Source organism: Coloeus monedula, assembly GCF_965178545.1.
Source record: "Coloeus monedula genome assembly, chromosome: 6".
NCBI lineage: Eukaryota > Metazoa > Chordata > Aves > Passeriformes > Corvidae > Coloeus > Coloeus monedula.
In genome coordinates this window covers 27,178,644-27,198,500 of record NC_138786.1, presented here as the reverse complement: position 1 = coordinate 27,198,500, position 19,857 = coordinate 27,178,644, and the positions used below count along the sequence as shown (strand labels likewise).

The 19,857-nt window shown below is 43.5% G+C and overlaps 1 protein-coding gene across 2 annotated transcripts in view; it reads right to left on the bottom strand.

Moving 5' to 3' along the window:
- MAPKBP1 (mitogen-activated protein kinase binding protein 1) overlaps positions 1 to 19,857 on the bottom strand; it is a 102,970-nt gene that overhangs the window by 63,051 nt on the left and 20,062 nt on the right. For both annotated transcript variants that reach the window (XM_082282912.1, XM_082282911.1), the window contains exon 3: positions 10,533 to 10,624. In XM_082282912.1, the coding sequence (XP_082139038.1) occupies positions 10,533 to 10,624 (92 nt within the window). The remainder of the gene's footprint in view (positions 1 to 10,532; positions 10,625 to 19,857) is intronic.

Below are 19,857 nucleotides of genomic sequence, written 5' to 3'. Positions count from 1 at the left end.
CCATCCTGTGGTACTGAAGAGTCAGATTCCAAAGGTAATTAGTAATCAAGGAATTTACACCACTGAAGAGATGCTTACACAAACTCCATCCTATTTTCTTCTACAAACTATTCTGAGAGCATTTCTTTCCACCACTGCCCCATTTTGCTCTCCTCTCTCTCTAAGAACCAGGCTTGCTCAGCACTTGGAATAGGTGAAAACGAGGACACAGAAGGAGTGGAGCCAGTAGCATCTGGTGGCTTTTGCCATAATCATGTCCTTAACTTTCTGTGTCTACACATACCACAACGTCAGCTGAGCTCATGTCCCATCCGTGGAACCAGCTGTGGGACTCTGAGCAGGGGCATCACACTGCAGAGACTCTGAAAGGCAGCACAACGTGTCTTTGTGGGCTTTAACATCTTGAAGGATGGGTAGTGTGCAGTCTTGGGAGAAGAGTGTCCAAACTAGCACAGGTAAGGATTGGTGTACAACACAGCATCTTTCACATTATTCCTATTTTTTTCCTTTTTTTTAAAATACAGTCATCTATTTAATACCCAACTCCTATTATCTATAGCTCTATAAGGGAGAAAATAGACAACTGTTACTTTTATTTTTAGAAAAAGGTGAAAGCTGAGAGAAATAAAGTGATTTTCTCTACCATCCAGTCCTGTCACAGACTAAAAATATAAAGAAAAAAAATCTATTCCCTATGCCCTACAATACACTGGCTCTTCCCCATTGCTGGCTTTTTTCAGGAAAGTCTTCCTGTCCTTTGGACAAACTCTTAGTATTATTCTAAATATAGAGCAACATAAAGAATACCAAACAACACACTTCTGGTGAGACTCCAGCTGATGTACTGCATCCAGGTCTGGAATCCTCAGGACAGGAAAGACATGGACCTGTTAGGGCAGGTCCAGAGAAGGACCACAAAAATGACTAGAGGACCTGAACGCCTCTCATGTGAGGACAGGCTGAGAGCTGAGTCTGGAGAAAAAAAGGCTCCAGGAGACCTTACTGTGGCTTTTCAATACTTAATAGCAACTTACAAGAAAGATGGGGACAAACTTTTTAGTAGGGCCTGTTGTAGCAGGAAATGGGGCGAATGGCTTTAAGCTAAAAGAGAACAGATTTAAATTAGAAAGTTTTTACCAAAAAAGTTATGTGGTGAAGCACTGGAACAGGTTGCCCAGAGCGGTGATAGATGAGCAAACAGTTGAAGATGCCCCTGTTCACTGCAGAGTGGGTTGGACTAGATGGCCTCTAAAGGTCCCTTTCCAACCCAAAGTCTGTGATTCTGTGATTTCCCTGCCCCCAACTCTGCAAGTTTGAAGGTGGGAATGGGAAAGAAGAATAGTTACCAGCTCACCTCTGAACTGAACTCAGTTTTCTGCTCACCTCAAAGCAGGATTCCCAGATCCTAGGAGATCCTCAGGCTGCTCTTTCTGGGGGAAGACATCTGCCTCCTCTCATATATACGCTTTCTCTACAGATTTTCTGTGAACAAATTTGTGAAATACTTCCCAAAATGTTTCATTTCAGTGGGACCATTCCCTTGAAAAATTCTCGATTCAATCTATCAAAAACCATCTGGTAAAACAAGTAAAGGCTTCCTGTTGTGGCTTTTAGGGGTTTGGTTGGGGTTGGCTGGGGATTTCTGGCTTGCATTGTTTTGTTTTAATGAACAGCAGCAAACTTTTACCAAGGGCTACCAGACTTCAACTTTGATTCATCCTTGAGTGTAGAGAGTGGGTACTGCCTGTCACAGGTCCTGGCACTGCAAAAGCTGCAAAAGGAGGCACAGATTGTGCTCCTTCTGGGACAGGGGGTTTTGTAGCTAGATGGGGATGCAGCAACACACTCCTACACTGAGCTCAGCTGCAAAGTCCAGCTCCTTCCAGGTGCCTGACAGAAAGGAGGAATTACAAAAGCATGGACGAGCACAGGCTGATCCCAGATAGACTGGGGTACACAAATTTTTGGGAGAAAGGGCTCATATCACATGGCTTCTCTTGAAAGACAGGGAATAAACAGATACATTGGTACCTGGAGCCTTGAAGGAGGATGCCATATCAGACTTAATTGCTGATGCCAGATCCTCAAATAGTAACTGTAGGATAAAGCATCACGTTACACCTCTATTTGTCCCAAGCTGTAGCGGCTGGCTACAGAACAGCAACCCACCCCCTTGTAACCCAAAGGCTGGATTAGCATATGGCACTCTGGACAAGTCCCCAGAAGTTCTGTGAACAGAACAGCACTCTGTGTACAGCACAGCAGCAGCTTGTCTCAAAGGGACCTGGCAACACCAAACATCAGCACTGCCCTGACTAGTCTTTCAATACGAAGAGTGACACAACGTTAAAGTCACACAAGGTCTGAAGCCAAGCATTCCACAAGACTCCCGCTGTCCATCACAAGAGCCACTCCACAGCTGGCAAAGATGGCTTTAACCAACTCCCCATCCAGCATCTGAGCTCTCAGACTCAGGGGCTCAGCTCCCAACACGTTCTCTCCAGCTGTCTGACAGCACCCCAGTGCTGCAGCCTTCAGTGCATGCAGCAGCACTTTCAGCAGACTTGACACAGTCTCCCTCAGGTTTAGTAAGAAGCTTTTCTGTCCAGCTATTTTGAGGTTTTGTCCTATTTTTCCCCCTTTTCTGCTGGGCAACAGGTTTGCTGCAGGTCTGATGCTCCACAGCTAACTCATTATTTAAGATTCTACCAAATGCTATGTCCTCCACTGGTTGTCGAAGCTAAAGAATTTTAATTAATTAGACAAGAGATCAAAAGCAGCCACACACACCTGGGGACTGGCTGAAGAAAACTGCCTGGAAGTCAATTTGACAGGCTTGACTCCAATTCTGATAAAGACTTAAACCAGGGGAGTTTGCCCACAGCTCCAGGTGATTGCTAATACTGTTTTGTTTGCTTATTCATCTTCTTTTCTGCCAAACCAAGCAAGATTACAGCTGAACTGATCAATACACAACTGTTCGCAAACAATTCTACTTTTAAACTGTAGTTCTATTAGAGAGACGTCGATTAACTGTGGAAGAGTCTCCAGTACTCAAAAAAAGGGAGACCAAGAAAAAAACAATGTAGAAATTCCTGTCTAGCTGTTACGAACATGTGGAAACAGCTCACACAAGAAAGACTGCCCATACTCCAGCTGGCAGGACCTTTTCTGTCTGAAGTGCAATGATGGGGATTCAGAACTGGATCCAGCTGCTACCTAGATTTGAAGAGGGCAATTGCTCCAGACTGCATGACTGTTACTTGTGAACGTCATGGGTCAACTGCAAGAGAGCAGGGGAGAGGCCATAGTCCCCTTAAACCCACCTGTGCAAATTAAACTCAGTTACAGTTATTTGGCCTGAGAATAAAGCACTGTTGCAAAGGATATCTCCATTCTTTGGTCCCGGGTGCAGACTTTACTCTCTTGCCAGAAACTAAGACTGCATCAGCCTTCTTCAGCCCAGCCTTCTTCTCTACAGCTACTTCTTCAGCTACACCCTCCCCTCCTCCTAATATACATTAATAAAGGCAAGTAGTGAAAGGAAGTATGTTACGTCTCAGGTCTTCATGCTTTCTATCCACTGGGTATTTAAGACAGGGAGATGTGAGAGACAAAGTATCCCTGCTTATTTCTGAGAAATCTGCTATTGCTGGAGAAGGAAACGGAAGGAAGGACTTGGCTACTTTTTATCATCTTTTTGGACACATCTTTTTGAAACCCAGTGTTGCTCACTTTTGACACAGAAAATTTTGTTTGGTTTGGTTGTAATGGCCCAACTCAAACCAATCTGAAGTACAGGTTCAAATTATGTTTAATGATCTCAGTTAAGGGGATTTTCCTATCTTCATCTCTGAGCCCATCACCACAATTATGCCAGCTGGAAAATCTCCCCAGATGGCATGTTAAGCACAGTAGCCTCACAGAAGAAATGTTTTAACAGCACTCCAGGTTCCTGGGAGATGAGGAGGGAAAAGAGATCTAACTCTTGAAAGGCAACTGTCCTGTTTCAAAGAGAAGAAAGCAAGCTGCCTCTGATGTGACCAAAGATGCTGAAATTTGCTTTGAACCATACACAAGAACTTTTCTTCATTTTATGGTAGGTTTCTACATCTTAACAACACCACTGGATTCTCCTTTAGAAAAAAAAAAAAACATAAAAAGAAAGCACAGAAATTCTTTTCAGAGCTTTGGGTAAGTAAACTTGAAGGAGGCAGCACCAGCAGAAGTGGATTTATCTACTGGCAAGCAGCTCAAGTATTTCAATATCCCTGTACCAATTCAGGCTGCATTTAGGATACAGCCCAATAGCACTAGCGTTTATACTAAGCAAAAACCAGTGAAGAACTATACCTGCACAGAGCAGTAGAGCTTTGCTCAAACTGCACATGCACCATGTACTGGCTCTATAAGGAAGTGGATTCCTTCTGTGCACCCACAGTTTTCTAAAGGCAACTACCATTATGGCACCCAAGCAATGTGATCAATCAATTAATAAAAACAGGCACTGAAATAAGGAATACTTGTTATCTTACAAATTAGGATTTCACTGTCCATGTCATCACCAATTTTAACCTGGCCACAATGGTCATAAGTCTTGCAAAGATCCCAGTTCAGAACAACATTTTGCCTCATTCACCATCAGTCACCTGATAGATTTGCCTCTCACAATTTGTTACTGTAGCTCACCGACCAAAAACTTCCACTTTAAGGAAGAAAGAAGGAGCAAGGCAACATCATACCTGGTAAAATTACTCAATGTTTATCCTAAATGTTATTCTTCCATTGTGGGTTATATACAGCTTAAGGTAAAGGGAAATTGTTCTAAGCTGATAATTCATTACATTGTGCAGTAATCTATCTATATAATGATGGAAAATTATGACTAAAACTTTCCAAGAGACTCCACATGTGCATGGGCTGGAAACCACTCAGCCTTACAGCCTATCTACCAAAACTGGAAAGAGGTATTTGAGAGCAAACCAACAATCACTTCTGGAAAAGAAAAATCCTCATTCTTTCAGCTTCCAGAGGGATTTACCACTCAGCTATGTGAGAGAGCTACACATGTGTTGAGCTGGCTCCTGAACAGATTAAAACTGATTCACTCATTTCATCTGTTCATCTGTTCATCCCCTTCCTCCCTTTGCTGTGATAGAGACCATCATCGCTGCCTGTCAGTGCAGGACCTGACAGCCAGGAGGAGTATGACTCAGAAGGGCTGACAGAGTTAAATGGCTTCCACTCCGTACTGCAAATCAGCTGAGGATGAGGGATGGAAGAGGGGGAAGACACAGTGAAAAGAGATGGGACTGTGGCTGGATGTTGCTGCAGTGCAGGTTGGCACACGAGAGGCTGCTGTACTGACATCCAGCACAACTGCATAAATTGCTTAAAATAAAATTTGACCCAGACATCTGTGCAGTTTTCTGATTTGAACACTCATACAACTATTTACTTCGGAATATTACTTGTCCTCTCATAAAAAAAAAAACAAACAACAAAACAAAACAACCAAGGTGATAAAGCTGAAGAAGGAACAAGTCTAACTCTTCAAACAGATCATGCAGCAAGAAGCAGCAAGAAAAAGACTCAGTATTTTCATTTTAACTTTGATCATATAGCTCCATCTTCTATTGTCCCTCCCTTCCTATCTACAAATAAAGATGATTCATTCTAAAATAGGACAGAATACAGGCGCATCCAAATCATGCGTTCAGCAAACATACTGTGCACACACATAGAGCTAGCCAGGGGCCTGTGCTCATCCTGGCCACAGTAATTTCTGAGAGAAAACCAGAGAAATTCATTTTACTATGTCACAGAGAGAATTCTCTATATTAAACCCATATCTGTCTTTAGCAGGAGCTGCTGCATGCAAAGAGCTATGCAAGAGCTGAAAGGGGGAAAAAACAAAATATGCAGGTTGAGATTGATGAACTCAGCACACGTGCTATGTATCAAATACCAGTCTTCCCAGCAAGGAACACTAAATGCGAAGAATCCTGAAATGTATCAGAGTGGCTCCAAATTGATGAGCAGAGCTAGAGGGATGCTTAAGCTAACCAGAGCATAACAGCATAGTGTTTAAAAGACATTGCACACTAAAGGGACGAAGTGCTACGTTCCCGCTCCTCAGAAGAAAAAAGCACAGGCTGCTTCCTCAAGCAGGCAAGTGCCTCATGTGAAGATCAGGTTCCCAACCAGCTATCAGCATCAACTGAGAGCCAAGAAAAGAAGAACAATGAGAAGGAAAATAAATCAATCTGTCACATGAACCTACAAGGCTTAAAAATCAACAGTAAACAGAACACCAAAACCAAAACCAGATAAGCTGACTAAAGCTATCTCAGCAGCTGGTCTAGAATTTAAATTATAGACATTTCACACACCCTTTTTTTCCTTTTTTAATGTTAGTCATCCTCAGCCGATTGTCTTCATTTTGTTTCTCTTCTTGTTTCTAGGAAACAGAGCCCCAACTAGCTACTGCAAAAAACCTCAAAAAAGAATAAACTGAGAGAAGAGCAGGGAAAATGCAAAGCAGGGGAATAGAAACAAAAAAAGGACAAAGCATTGGTCCTGCCACATGAGGTAAAAAATTTGGTACATTTCTATGTTCCCCCCCCCCAAGAGCAGCTTTGTTACTGCAAAACACGAACAGAGATCCAGTTAAGCTACTTTGGGTTTGTTTCACTTGACAGTATAAAAACAGGTGAGTGCAGGCAGCAGATGCAAGACCTTTGCAGACGATACAATTTTCTCTCATATGTTGTCTTATTTCCCAAGACAACAGCTTTACATCAAAGTGGTAGCCTGGAATATCTGCAGCACTCAGTGCCTTTAGCCCTTTACCGCTGACATGAAGAAAGGTCTCCTATAACACAAGGATCCCACAAAAACATACCAGGGTCAGCACAGATGCCATCACACACTGCCAGAGAGGGAGCCTCATGAGGGTCAAAGCACAGAAAGGATCATATGTGCAAAAGCCAGTGGGAAGAAAAGGAAAAAATAATGTAACACTCAGCTCTTTGGCACCACAGTGGAGTTGGAATAAGTTTGGTTGCATTAGGAATTGCTTCTTTCAGTTTAAGAAACGTGAAAACTCAGAAAAAAATCACCTTTTTTTTTTTTAATTATTTTTTTAAATTATTTTTAAATATTTTTTTTAATTATTTTAGGCAAACCAGAGACCCAAATTAAGATTATGCTCAAAGAATGCCAAAGCTTTTTCTGCACAAGTCCTCATTCACATAGTTGCTTTATACCTGATGTGGATGCCTGGGGCAACTGTTTTGATCTCAACCAAATCAATCTAGGTATGTTGAAAGTGTTCTTAGGAAAATACAGAGTTGTTACGTAAATTCAGCTTTTAGGGGTAGGACAGACTGGAGGAGCAAAGCATCTGCATGTCAGCATTGCAAAACCTCAGTACATGAGCAGTGGGATGAGGAAATCACTGGACCACAGTTGAGGATGACCAAGTTGCATGGACAGGTCATGAAACAGCTGTGCATGAGCCATGCCCAGTCTGCTACATCGGACTCACGTAAGTAGTTTGGCATCCAGTAAATGCACAGTTCTGTCTGAACAACAGAACCCAGATTGTCATAATCACTGTCACAGGGTCTGGTTGGAGCCTTGTCACTAGTGGCGTCCCCCAAGGTTCAGTACTGGGCCCAGTGTTGTTTAACTTGTTCATCAGTGACTTGGATGAAGGGGCAGAGGCCTCCTCAGCAAGTTTGCTGATGACACCAAGCTGGGAGGAGTGGCTGAGATTTCAGAGTACTGTGTTGCCCTTCAGAAGAACCTCAACAGATTGGAGAGATGGGCAGGGAAGAACTGTCTGAAATCCAGCAAAGGCAAATGCAGGGTCCTGCACCTGGGGAAGAACAACCCCAGGCACCAGCACAGGCTGAGGGCCAACCTGCTGGAGAGCAGCTCTGCCAGGAGAGACCTGCAGGTCCTGGTGGACAACAAGCTGTCCCTGAGCCAGCAGTGTCCATGTGGCCAAGAAGGCCAATGGTGTCCTGGGGTGCATTAGGAAGAGCATTGCCAGCAGGTGCAGGGAGATGATTCTGCTCTACTCAGCCCTGGTGAGGAGGCCACATCTGGAGTGCTGTGTCCCATTCTGGGCTCCTCAGTACAAGAGAGACATGGAGCTCCTGGAGTGGGTCCAGAGGAGTGCAGTGAGGATGAATGGCCAACTGGAGCATCTCTTTTGTGAGGAAAGGCTGAGGGAGCTGGGCCTGTTCAGCCTCGAGAAGAGACAACTGAGAGGGGACTCATCAATGTCAATCAGTATCTGAAGGGAGGGTGTCAGAGGATGGAGCCAGGCTCTGCTCGGTTGTGCCAAGCAACAGGACAAGAGGCAACGGGCAGCAACGGATGCACAGGAAGTTCCACCTGAACATGGAGAAAGCTTCTTTACTGTTCTGGGGGCCATGCACTGGAACAGGTTGCCCAGAGAGGTTGTGGAATCTTCTTCACTGGAGATATTGAAGAACCATCTGGATATAATCCCATGCCATGTACACTAGGATGACCCTGCTTGAGCAGGGAGGTTGCACTAAATGACCCTCGTTGGTCCCTTCCAGCCCTACCCATTCTGTGAGTCTGTGTAATTCAAATAGAAACAAAAATAAACAAAATGAAGCTAGTGTACCAGAAAGGTCAGGATTCTTCCAAATGAAGAGACATTCACTAGAAATCAGAATGGGGGGGGGGAAAAAATCCCAAACTGAACAAGATGAAACTTGCATCAACTTAGTAAGGTCTGCATCAGTACCTCTCTCATGATTCCTTAACTAAAGCTCATTCTAGATTGTTAACTTGAGATTGTCTTGACTGCAGCAAATCACAACAGTATCACAAAACAGGCCAGCCATGGCACAAAAGCAGCAAGTCATATAAGCCATTAAACTTTTACAACACACATCTAATATACTCCTGCCCAGGCCATGAGATGTTACTACCAACAAGTAAGGACAGGAATTCCCCTGTAAAGCCCTAAGGAACCACATAACCTTTTAATTAGCCAAAAGAAACTCCAGGTGTACTCACACTTGATTAAATCAACATCAGGCATGCTCATCAAAGGACATTGCTATTAACAAAACTAACCTATCTTCAGCTATGCAAAGGCCCAAAATATCTGTTTACTGCACTCATTTTCTTCTCTCTCTCCTTGCCGACTTCAAGTGTAAACATATTCAGTGTCAGAAAAGATGAAGAGGAAGAGGCAAAACACACTGGAATATATTTGCCTGACTCCAAAGAGTTCAAGCATAACGGATGCTGTTGAACACTGATGTGGACCTCAAATTGTCTACAGATTAATAGACTGTCCACTGACAGAAAAAGAGACAATAGGCAGAAATTAAAACATATGAAATTCCATTTGAACACTTAAGAAAAATAAAATTTAAAAAACCCTTTAATTTCATGTTTTTATTTTGTTTGTATTACTGTCAGAGTAGTTAAACACTGGGACATGATCCCCAGAGAGATTGTGGCATCTTCACCTCTGGAGATACTCAAAAGCTGTCTGGCCATGGTCCTGGGCAACCTGCTAGAGGTGACCCTACTTGAGCATGAGGATTGGACTAGATGATCTCAGGAGGCTCTCCCAACCACAACGCTGCTGTGATTTGGTGAACTAGGATTATCACCAGGACAGGCAAAAATTCTAGCCAGTTTCACTGACTCCATCTCTCATTTTAGCCACAAACACAGAATCTTTAAATATTGCTAGCACACTTCTTGTATCCTTGAAAACATCATTTACAATTGATGTGGAAGTTCTTTTCTTCTAATTCCAGCTTTCATATCTTAAGGGTATGTCCACACAATATGAGTTGGAGATAGTGCCCTTGGTCTTCCCTTTTAGCTTGCTGACCAGCAGAACAAACAAATTCGAAGGAGAGCCAAACTCATACTGATACATGCATTCCAGCAGACCTCTCCAACCCTCACCTATGTCTCTACAGGTAGCTCTTTTGCTTTCCATCAAAGTCTCCTTCTAGATATCTCAATTTGAACTGAGACTACAGCTGACAGATGTGTTTCACTCCAAAGAACGCACATATAAGCAGGTTCAGGCTATAAGCCTGAAATCTCTCCTCATATTTGGCTGAGGAACATGGTAAGTCATAAATTGCAGGGAATCTACAAGAAGGCTTTTATCAATTCATTGAAAGCATCACTTGCTCCCTTAGGTATTTATTGGATTGAGAATTGCACTGAGTTATGCTTACATTCATCACACTACAGAACACTGTGAAAAATCCACAAAATGTATTTAGCTCCCAGCTTAGAGCAAGAGGAATGAGAGTAGTTCCATTAAAACTTGATAATGCAAACCCTTTCCCTTGCCAATTACGCTAACAGCGCTGAGTCTCATCATTCTCTGGTGTTTAAAGAGCAGTAAACAGGCTTCCTATAGAAGATGATAGTGGAAACACCCTGAATCCTTATGTTAATGCATCAGTCGTGGTTTATTTTAGCTTTGAGGAATGTGGTTAGTGACTCACCCTGCTGGATAAGCAACGAGGCCAGTTCTGGGGTCACAGGCTAATCCTCTGCCTCCTGACACGGTTATGCCCAACACCTTCTCCAAAGTCACCTAGAACATACAAGAAAGAAAACAAGAAGTACCATGAAACATGGCTGTAGTTCAAATAGATCCATAACACAGATGCTGATGGTCTGGTTCACACTGGTTCCCTTGTTCTTAGAAATCCACCAAGAAGCACCCAGGTACATAAGGTTGTTCCCATTCAACTTTCAATATAGGCATAGGCAAATACTGCTAGGGTACAGAGAAGGAGTTATCAACCCACTCATTACTTTCTCTATGCCAGAGCATTGCAAACAGAGGATTGCAAGTAGCAGATAGTACTGTGAAAAGCTGGGATGCACATTCATTGACCATGGATTCCCATCCTCCCAGTAAGTGCAACATACCACTATCTCTGGCTATCTCTAGAGATACCACAGTCTCCAGAGCTTGGCTCTTTCCTGAAGATTGTTTCCAAGTTGACCCATTCTCTTTGTTGCTTCCATCCAGTAGTGGGTTGTTCAGCCTGGCCCCAGTCTTGTTTTCCTAGGAACTAAATAGTCAGTTTTTCCTACAGTGCTTGAATTGGAAATCACAACTAGTGGTCGAGGGCATCTCTTGCCAGGAATCATGAGACAGAATGCCATAAACATTCCAAGCCTGTTGCATACCAATGACCCTTGCAAGAGACTGTTACCTAAAACGTCCCCACACTCCCCTCAGGCAAAGATATCAACTATTTTTAGGAAAAGAAAAGAAATGCAACTGGGAAGATCTACTTGGAAGATATAAAGACCTCTGTGGTAAGTAGCTGATAAAAGCAAAAAAACCAAAATGGGAAGGACGGGTGACCAAAGGACATGACACAACGTTTTGGGGAGCACTCCCTGGCATAGAAAGCATCAGAATTCAGTGATTACCCCAAAGCAAAAGGTTGCAGTGGGATTACACTGCACAAAACCTGGTTAGTGGCATGAAAGAACTCAGCCTCTCAGCACAAACCAGTTCTTAGCCCTGGGGCTATTTTGAGCGACACAAAATTATTCTCTTTCCTTTACATTTGCACAGCTTGATTTTATTTATTATATATTTGATGCATGCATTCCTCCTCAGTATTGCTGTCTGTGCCAAACTCAAGGATTTTACTGGGTCACAGTCTTCTGGTTTTAATTATCATCATCATCTAAGTTATATTTGGTTAAGGCCTTAGAGGCATGGACACAGCATAAGAAGCTACTATTGCAATAATTACTACTGTCTTTAATAGCTGCCCTGAAGACGAACATCTTGCATTTATACCAACGTGGTGCACAAAAGGCAGGGGCGGGGCAGGTTTCCCACGCCGCCCTGACCATACACCTTACCAGACCTGAGGAGTTCTGCTGCAGGGTGAGACACAAGGTCTCACTGAGCTCATGGCTCAGGTTACTAGGTAAGGGGAGAGAAGTAACCCCACACAGAGAACCACATTGATTCAGCAGGTTAAGCAGGGCTGAGGTGCTGCCACTTAACATGAGCCATCCATGCTTTCAGCTAGTTCAAATATGGCCCGCCTTCAAACCAGTGACATGGACAGTGGAAGATTTCATATTCCAATCCCTGGAATAACTTGGTCTTTTTTTCCCCTCTTATTAATAATCTACCTCAGATACTTTAAGACATTATGAGAAACTACCAAATTGTTCCCTTCCCTTGCAAATTGAGAATCTCTGAAAACGTGGCTTTTACAAAACTCCACTGGATTTTTGTTAATTAAGAACATGCAATTAAAAATGCAGTTACAAATTGACCAATAAAGAAAGGAACTAGTTTTGTTTTAACTTAATATTGGAACAAAAATGCGGGGGGTTGAGGAGAGGAGTGGGAAAGGCCAGGAGGATATCTACTCTTCCAGACTTGTTAACAATACTTCAAAACACATATCCTTTTAAAGCAGCCTCAAAAATGTACCAGAAGAACTCAGTGCTTCTGCTGCTGAGATTCTGGCTCATATCAGCAGTTCCCAGACTAGGAGAGGTTTAAATTCCTACAGAAAATACATTCTTGACAGCAAAGGAGGAAGTGGAAGAGACGTGTGCCATTCAAGTAGCTCCATCTACATAAGGCACCAATCTCTTGATGCTGTCAGCAAACATCAATTTAGCAATGCTGTGATTACACTGCTCACTCAGCACAGGCTTTAGCTCCGTCTGGCTGTAATTGCCACTATCCTAAAAGGCACTGCTTGACCTTGGCTATGCAGATATTCAGCAGCAATTCAGCAACCTACATTCACCAACAGGTATGTTTTTGCTCTGCAAGGACATTTATTGAGCCTCTCAGTGTGCAGTCTTACACCACAGCTGAGCTGATCTTACAGCAGCCTGTCTTGGAGGAGACCGTTCCTTCCTCCCTCATCCTACTCAGCGCAGTGACACCCCCCGCCATTTCCCTCACTCCAGACAGCCCTGGCATGGCAATTATCTGTCCAGAAGACCAAATCAGCAGAAAACCGTGTTCTACTTTTTGTTTTCTGTTTGACAGCCTGGGAAAAACCACAGGAAGCCCAAATCCAGGGAAAAAAACCAATACCCTTTCCCTGGCAACTGGATCAATCCAGCTGCACATCCAAAGCCCAATCTGACTCCTCCAAGTCTTTAAGAGGAAGAGAAACCAAATGGGAGCACTACCTGATTTGTCTTGACACTCTCACCTCACCATCACCAAAATGTCACCCTTACTCCAGCCTCCTCTTTCACTCTAGAGTCAGTGGAGGTCCCCTGCTGCTCTGCCAACAGATTTTTTGTGGCAATGCTAGGATGTGGAAAGTCTACCTTTCTCCTATGGTCAGCACACAGCTTGACATAAAAGGAGTAGCTCATTCTTCCAGTCTAATTATTTTACTGTCAGTGAGTATCTTCTGGCCTCCAACAGATCATCTGTTCCTTTAGAAAAAGGCAACTGTCAAGGCCACACCTCTGGTATTGACAGACCTAGTGCCACAGAAGGAGATACCTGTCTCTAGACCAAAGACTCAGAACTAACTTTCTGAAAAAGGCTTTCCCTCTTTTGTTCCTAGTCTTAACTTCAAAAACTTTCTAGTGTAAAGAACCTGAAAGGCAAACCCATAAAGCCTATCCAAAGGCAGCACCTCCACATAATAATACTCAAGTATTAAAACCAACTTGCATTGAAAAGGAGTGCATATAAATTTAAAATGTGATCTTATGAGACTTGTGAGCTCTACTCCCACGAACCTGCCCACAATACACCACAGCTTTTTCCCCATGACCGGCTTCCAGACTGGGTGACATAAGGGCAAGAGACAGTCAGCTTGTCACAAAACTTGAGAATGAAAAACATGTCAGAGAGAAAAAACAATAGGTAACAACATAGTATGAACTGGATTCTTCTCAATTTGCCAGCTAAAACAAACGAATGCTTAATATGGTTAATTAGGGCAAAAACACATCAACTTTAACTTCCTAATCTGGAATTAAGATTTGTCAGCAAAGGGCAGATCTGTTGATACAGGTCTGCTATAATCCCACTTCTGAAGTTACCACTTAAAACAAGGCAGGAACCCACTTCCTCCTGTGGTAAAGGCAGTCTCCCAGTCCTACACAGCCATAAACACTGCCATTCAGACAAGTCTCCCAAGTCGTACTTCAGCACACATCAGTCAGACATGCATTATCTTGCACACCTTCCCAAGTCTGACACAAGCTGACCACAGGACCTGGAGAGTTCCCCTGCAGATCTGAGACACTCTTCATTACCAATAGCTCCTGTGCTTGCCCAGTTTGCATCCTACAGTTGTCAGACATGTCACTGCTTGCTCAGGCCTTCACAGGCAACTAATGGGCCACCTCAACACCCTCATCCAAACCTGGGAACAACTGCAAGACTAAACCTGTCATTTGTACCTAAATTAGAGGCAGGAGAGGAGGCTGACTAGCTGCATTTGTTTCTTCATCTTGAGGCTTCTATTAATAGCATTTGGCACTTTCAGTCAAGGTTCTCTGTGTGACTTGCAAGAGTTACTGAATTGATCCATACACAAGAAACACTTCTGCAGCTCATTTTGCACTGCCACTATGCTGTCTGGAACCATCCCATCTCCATTCCTTTAAGGTCAACTTTTATTCGAATTTCAAGGCTCAATACACACTGAGGCATCAAAATCTGTGCAGCTAACACTTGTCTTGCAAAATCTGATATTCAGCCATTTTACAGGCTTAAATCTAAATTTGGTTACTTGGAACTGCACAAACATGTAAAGAAATTCTAGCACCTAAGCAGATCCCTTACCCTGTTCCTTCCACATCAAATTCCAACAGATAGGTAGGACCAAACCAGTAGAGTCCTGAATTACAGGACTCAAGGTACCAACAGGTATTCACAGCAGCTGGGCCTTCCCAGAAAGAGGGGTCTCACTGCAGCCCAATCCCACCTGGAAGTCAAAGGGCATATCCGAGAGCAGCCCTTGCTTCTATCAGGCACAGTCCCACACAGCACATGGGGAAAGCCCATGCCTGCAGGAAAAAGCCATGCCATCTCTGCCTTCCTACTGAGGTGCAGATAATCATTTTGGAAAGACTGATCTAAACAGCCTTTGCCAGCCTCATTTGACTTTTCAGAAAACTCAATGTCTGACCAGCTGCTCCCAGGTCTCAGAGTGAGTTTTGTACTTGTGTGAGCTCTTTTTGTTGTTTTGAGGAAGTTACCACAAACAGTTGCTTCCATATGCTGTAAGGACAACACAGAAATCCTTGAAGGATCAACCCAACTTCACCCCCCCGCAAACACTTTCCTCTTTCCCATCATTTGCACTCTTTCGGGACCATCTACACTTGCAAAGCCATGCAGGGATACAGGAGACAAACTGAGGCCTGCACATCCAGCCAGGATGCTGTTAGAAAGCAGTAGTAAACACACCCAGCACAGCAATAATTTCCACCAGAACGGGTGCCAAAAGGGACAACCTAGTCCCACTGACAGTCCTGCCTGACCTGTCACAGGCGCTCTGCCTACAGCTGCACTGCTTTACTACTGAACCACTGCTGCTGGGTAGGAGCTCCTGTATCTGTGCCTGTTTGCACACCAGCAGATTTCTGTGGTCTACCTTCATCTTAAAGAAAGAGAGTAGAAGAAATCTTCAAGAGAAAGCCATCTTTAACACCAGGCATCCCTCAAGGAGTCTTGACTGTAGGCTGAATAATGCTGCTACTCACCTCATCATTCTCCCCAGACCAGCAAAAGACTAAGCAGGAGTTGAACAGTATTTCAGCCCCTCATCCCCATACTCATAAGCTAAAGAAATTAGAGTTTTCTGACTTGGTTATCTCACCTCCTGCCTTCTTACAGTATCTTCATTCTCTTTTGGGCCCAAAATCTCATCATTCACTACAAGCACAATTTATTTAAACATGGAAATAAAAAAGCAAAGCATTTGAGAGGATTTGTGCTACTCTCCAGCACTCAAAATGACAACCAAGGGGAGAAAACTGATGTTACTGTACAGGGCTGCCCACACGCCCCAGTAACTACAACATTAGGCAGGAGGCTACAGCCTGAGAAAACCATGTCCAGCAAGCAGATATGTCTGTTCCAGATTTCACGAGATCAGCCACCTTGGATCAGAGACCAATATCTAGCCCTGGTTTCTTTTTCCATTTGCAGCCAAAAACAAAGGAAGAATGGTATAAAGAAATGTATGGATAAAGTTTAAGAACAGGGAAAATAAATTTGATTCTTTCTCACCTCCTGTCAGTCTTCCAGTCTCGAAATAGATATTCTCCATTTATAACTTATTTCAGTAGAATTCTCTACATCAGCTTATCCACTCTGTCTATAAAAGCTTAGCATTCACTGCATCTTTTGGCAAGGAACTCCACCAGTCCGGTATATTGCAAGATGAACCATCTTTCATTATTTGTTTTAAACCTCACTTCTAATAGTTTTATTTCACGTGCCCCAGTCCTTTACAGGAAGAGACAGTGAATAGTCAGTCCCCATCCACCACCTCTAGGTGGTTCATGATTTTGTAAGGAGTTATACTATCACCCCAAGTCATCTGTGTTCCAAGTACAAGAGTCTTCACTAAGTCACTTTGTGGCTCTCCTGAAAGCCATTGCATATCCTTTCTCAGTTCTTCTGTGAAGCCACTTCCAGGCCCACTATATTCTTCCTGAGATGAAGTGGAAACACCAAGACCACATGCAGCTTTCCAGGCATGGCCACAGCAAGTGTTTACAGAGCAGAATAATATAGTCCATTTTATTTTCCATTTTTTTCCATTAATACCTTACTCTCAATCTCCCTTTCTGACGCCTAAGATCATTTACAGAGCACAACAAAGAGGTCATCCCTGCTCAGCAAACCCACAGATAAGAACTGCCTACTGCTTTGCATTTGGAAACTTATGCTCCATTCTGTCCTGTCTGCTCCCCTATGGAATGGGAAATCCTATTCTTGAATTAATAGTTTGATTTCAATGTGCCCCTTTCTCTCCATGCCATTGTGAGCATTTATGATGAAGAGCATCCTCAGAGAGAGCTCTTGCAGCACAACTATTCCAATCTATTCCAGAATGGTTAGTTCTATAAATGTCCACAACCAGACAAGTTCTATTTTAAAAGCCTTCCCATGGGCCTATGTATAACACAGTTAACATTTGAATCCATTTAATTAAGTAGCGGCATCAAGTCAGCATGACAAGACAACATCCATCAGAGTTCATCTACCATCCACTGCACAATGTGCCTGCCTTCATCCCTCTCTCCTACCTGAAAGCAGGCATATTAATAATATATGTGCAAAGGCACACGCTCCTGAAAAAGCGGAGGATGCAGAAATCCCTGAGATACATGACCCATGAGGGTTACTTTGAAAAGCCTTCCGTAGCACATCAAGTAATCAGTTGTAACTAAGTAGCGATCTTGCATGAGAAGTGGCTACATACTCATCTGTTCTTTTGTCTTAAAAGAAAAATGCCTTTACTGGTTGACTTGAGAGCCCAGTGGTCCTTGGACCAATACACTGACACAGTGAGCTCCAACATCAGGCCTGAGTTCCACAACAGCACCGTGGTTTGCACGTCTGTCTCTACGTTCTGCTCCCAGGGTTTTCAGCACCTCTGCACGCACTCCAACATGTTTTCCATGCTGCTACACAGCAAAGTCGTATCAATGCACTCAGGCATCCAATACGTGAAAATGCTGAAAATGTAGCTGTACATTGTCAGCGTCAGCATTTAAGAAATAGCTGTCTATCTTACATAAGTGAAATTTGATACAGAGCGCCAAATCTCACAGCTGGCCCTGTTTGTACATCTCTGCTGCTGCCCCCAAGCCCCACTGCAAAAAAGCACGTCCAACCTCCAGGGACCAGTGCACACGTTGTAGGCTCTAATCCATCGTCTGAACACACTGTCTGATGTCCTGTTACTGCTGCAGAAAAACAAAGGCTTGAAGTTTTACATTTAGTTCTGCTGAGCTTTGTCTGGCACATAAAACACAGAACACTAATTACAGTATACTGTTCTACTTAAGGGGCTGTCAGCATTTCCACTGCAAAGCCTTCATTTCAGGGCTTTATAACACAGCTGTGAAATATTCATTTTGCACTTCGGCTTAACATGCAAAGGTCTGGCTTTGGACCAGGTTCCTCTGCCTGACTTTTTTTTTTGGGAGTTAGGGTTTTTATTGTTGGTCTGGCAGGGGGAGGGCTGAAGATGGGTGGATGGAATTAACTGCAGGAGATGTTTGACTTACAAAAGCACACAAAGAATGAACAAAACCACTCAGCTCCACAGTTGGTTTCTGTCCCTCACCTACCCAATGTGTTCCCCTGCTTTTGTATATGCATATAGAATATGCACTTTTAAATTTCTTTTACATATATATAATATTATATTTTTAAGAGGTTTTTCTAGCCTCTCCGTCTTCTCCAGCCTGAGTCTTTCTTCCCTCAGCAACCAGTGCTAGGAAAGAGCAATGTCTTGACAAGCCTGGAGAATGAAAATATTCCACCTGCAAAAGGCAACAGTAGCAAGCCAAGCTCCAGCACGCAACCCATTCAGAAGGTCTCTGGCTGACAGAGCAGTCTCCATTTCTCTCGCTGTAAGCCTCCTAAGCCTTGCTCACAGCCACCATTGCACACTCACACCAATTGCCCAACTGACTCTCCAGGAACTACTCCAAGACCATCAAATTGGTTTCATGCAACCCACTACACAGATATGTTCCAACATTTTAAGGTGTTTCCAGCCAATGCCCGGTTTAAAGCAGTATTCATGAGGGACAAGCATTCAGAGCTATGAACAAGCCCTCACAGTTAACCAATTTAAAAAAATAAAGTGGAAGAGAAAAAAAAAAAAAAAACCAAACACAAAGCAAAACAAAACACAAAACACCTGACCAGAACATCATAGTCTGACACAAGCAGTTGCCAACTCTATGCAATTTGATTTCAAGATAACCACTTTAAGAACATTAGGGAACAATCTCCCACAACATAAGTAATGAATGGCACTCCTTGGCACAAGAGTGGCAAGGGTAGAAACAAACTTGATGAAAGGTTTTGAATCACTGAGTTTTGGGAAGCATTACATTTGTAAACCTGCATAAAAGGAGAGGTGGAATGGTGGGTATTCCAATGGAAGCGCTGAGCCTCAGCTCTAATAGCTCTGCCAGGTGTGTTGCACAGGGGTTGCAACAGGAGTGTGCACACATTTATTAAAAATGATCCAGACAGTTGGACAAATGGAACAAATCAGGGATGAAGGTGGGAGAGAGGGAACATAAGCAACCCAGGGTCCCCACAGGCTGTCTTTCCACAGCGTGCGTGCATTCATCCATCTCTCCACAGAGCCTCTCTGGCCTGCTCTCCCCTCCTGTGCTGGCTGCTTTCAGTCCAATTCCAGCTGTCAGGGCTGCATTCCTGACCCATCAGCCCCAGCTGTCAGGGGCTACGTGCTGAATCTGCACTCTGCCTTCTTCTTCATGCACCTGAAGAAAGGCAGTCCCAGGCAGGCCATAAATACCATTGCACAGCCCCGGGGAGTGGGTGGGAGGCTATTAAAAGCACCTCTACCAGGAACCATAGCGAGGGAACTTAGAATTGGCAGCAGAACACACCTGCAAGTGTTCCTGCGGCCTGCAAACAGGACACGTCAATAATTTCCTACCAGCTTCTGCAGCACAACATAGCCATCATTAAATAATCTTCTGTTTCTTCATTTAACACCAATTTTCTCTTCCCGACCACCACAGCAAGTTCAATTTCTTCCTAAATAGTGCAGGGATGAGGAGAGGCCT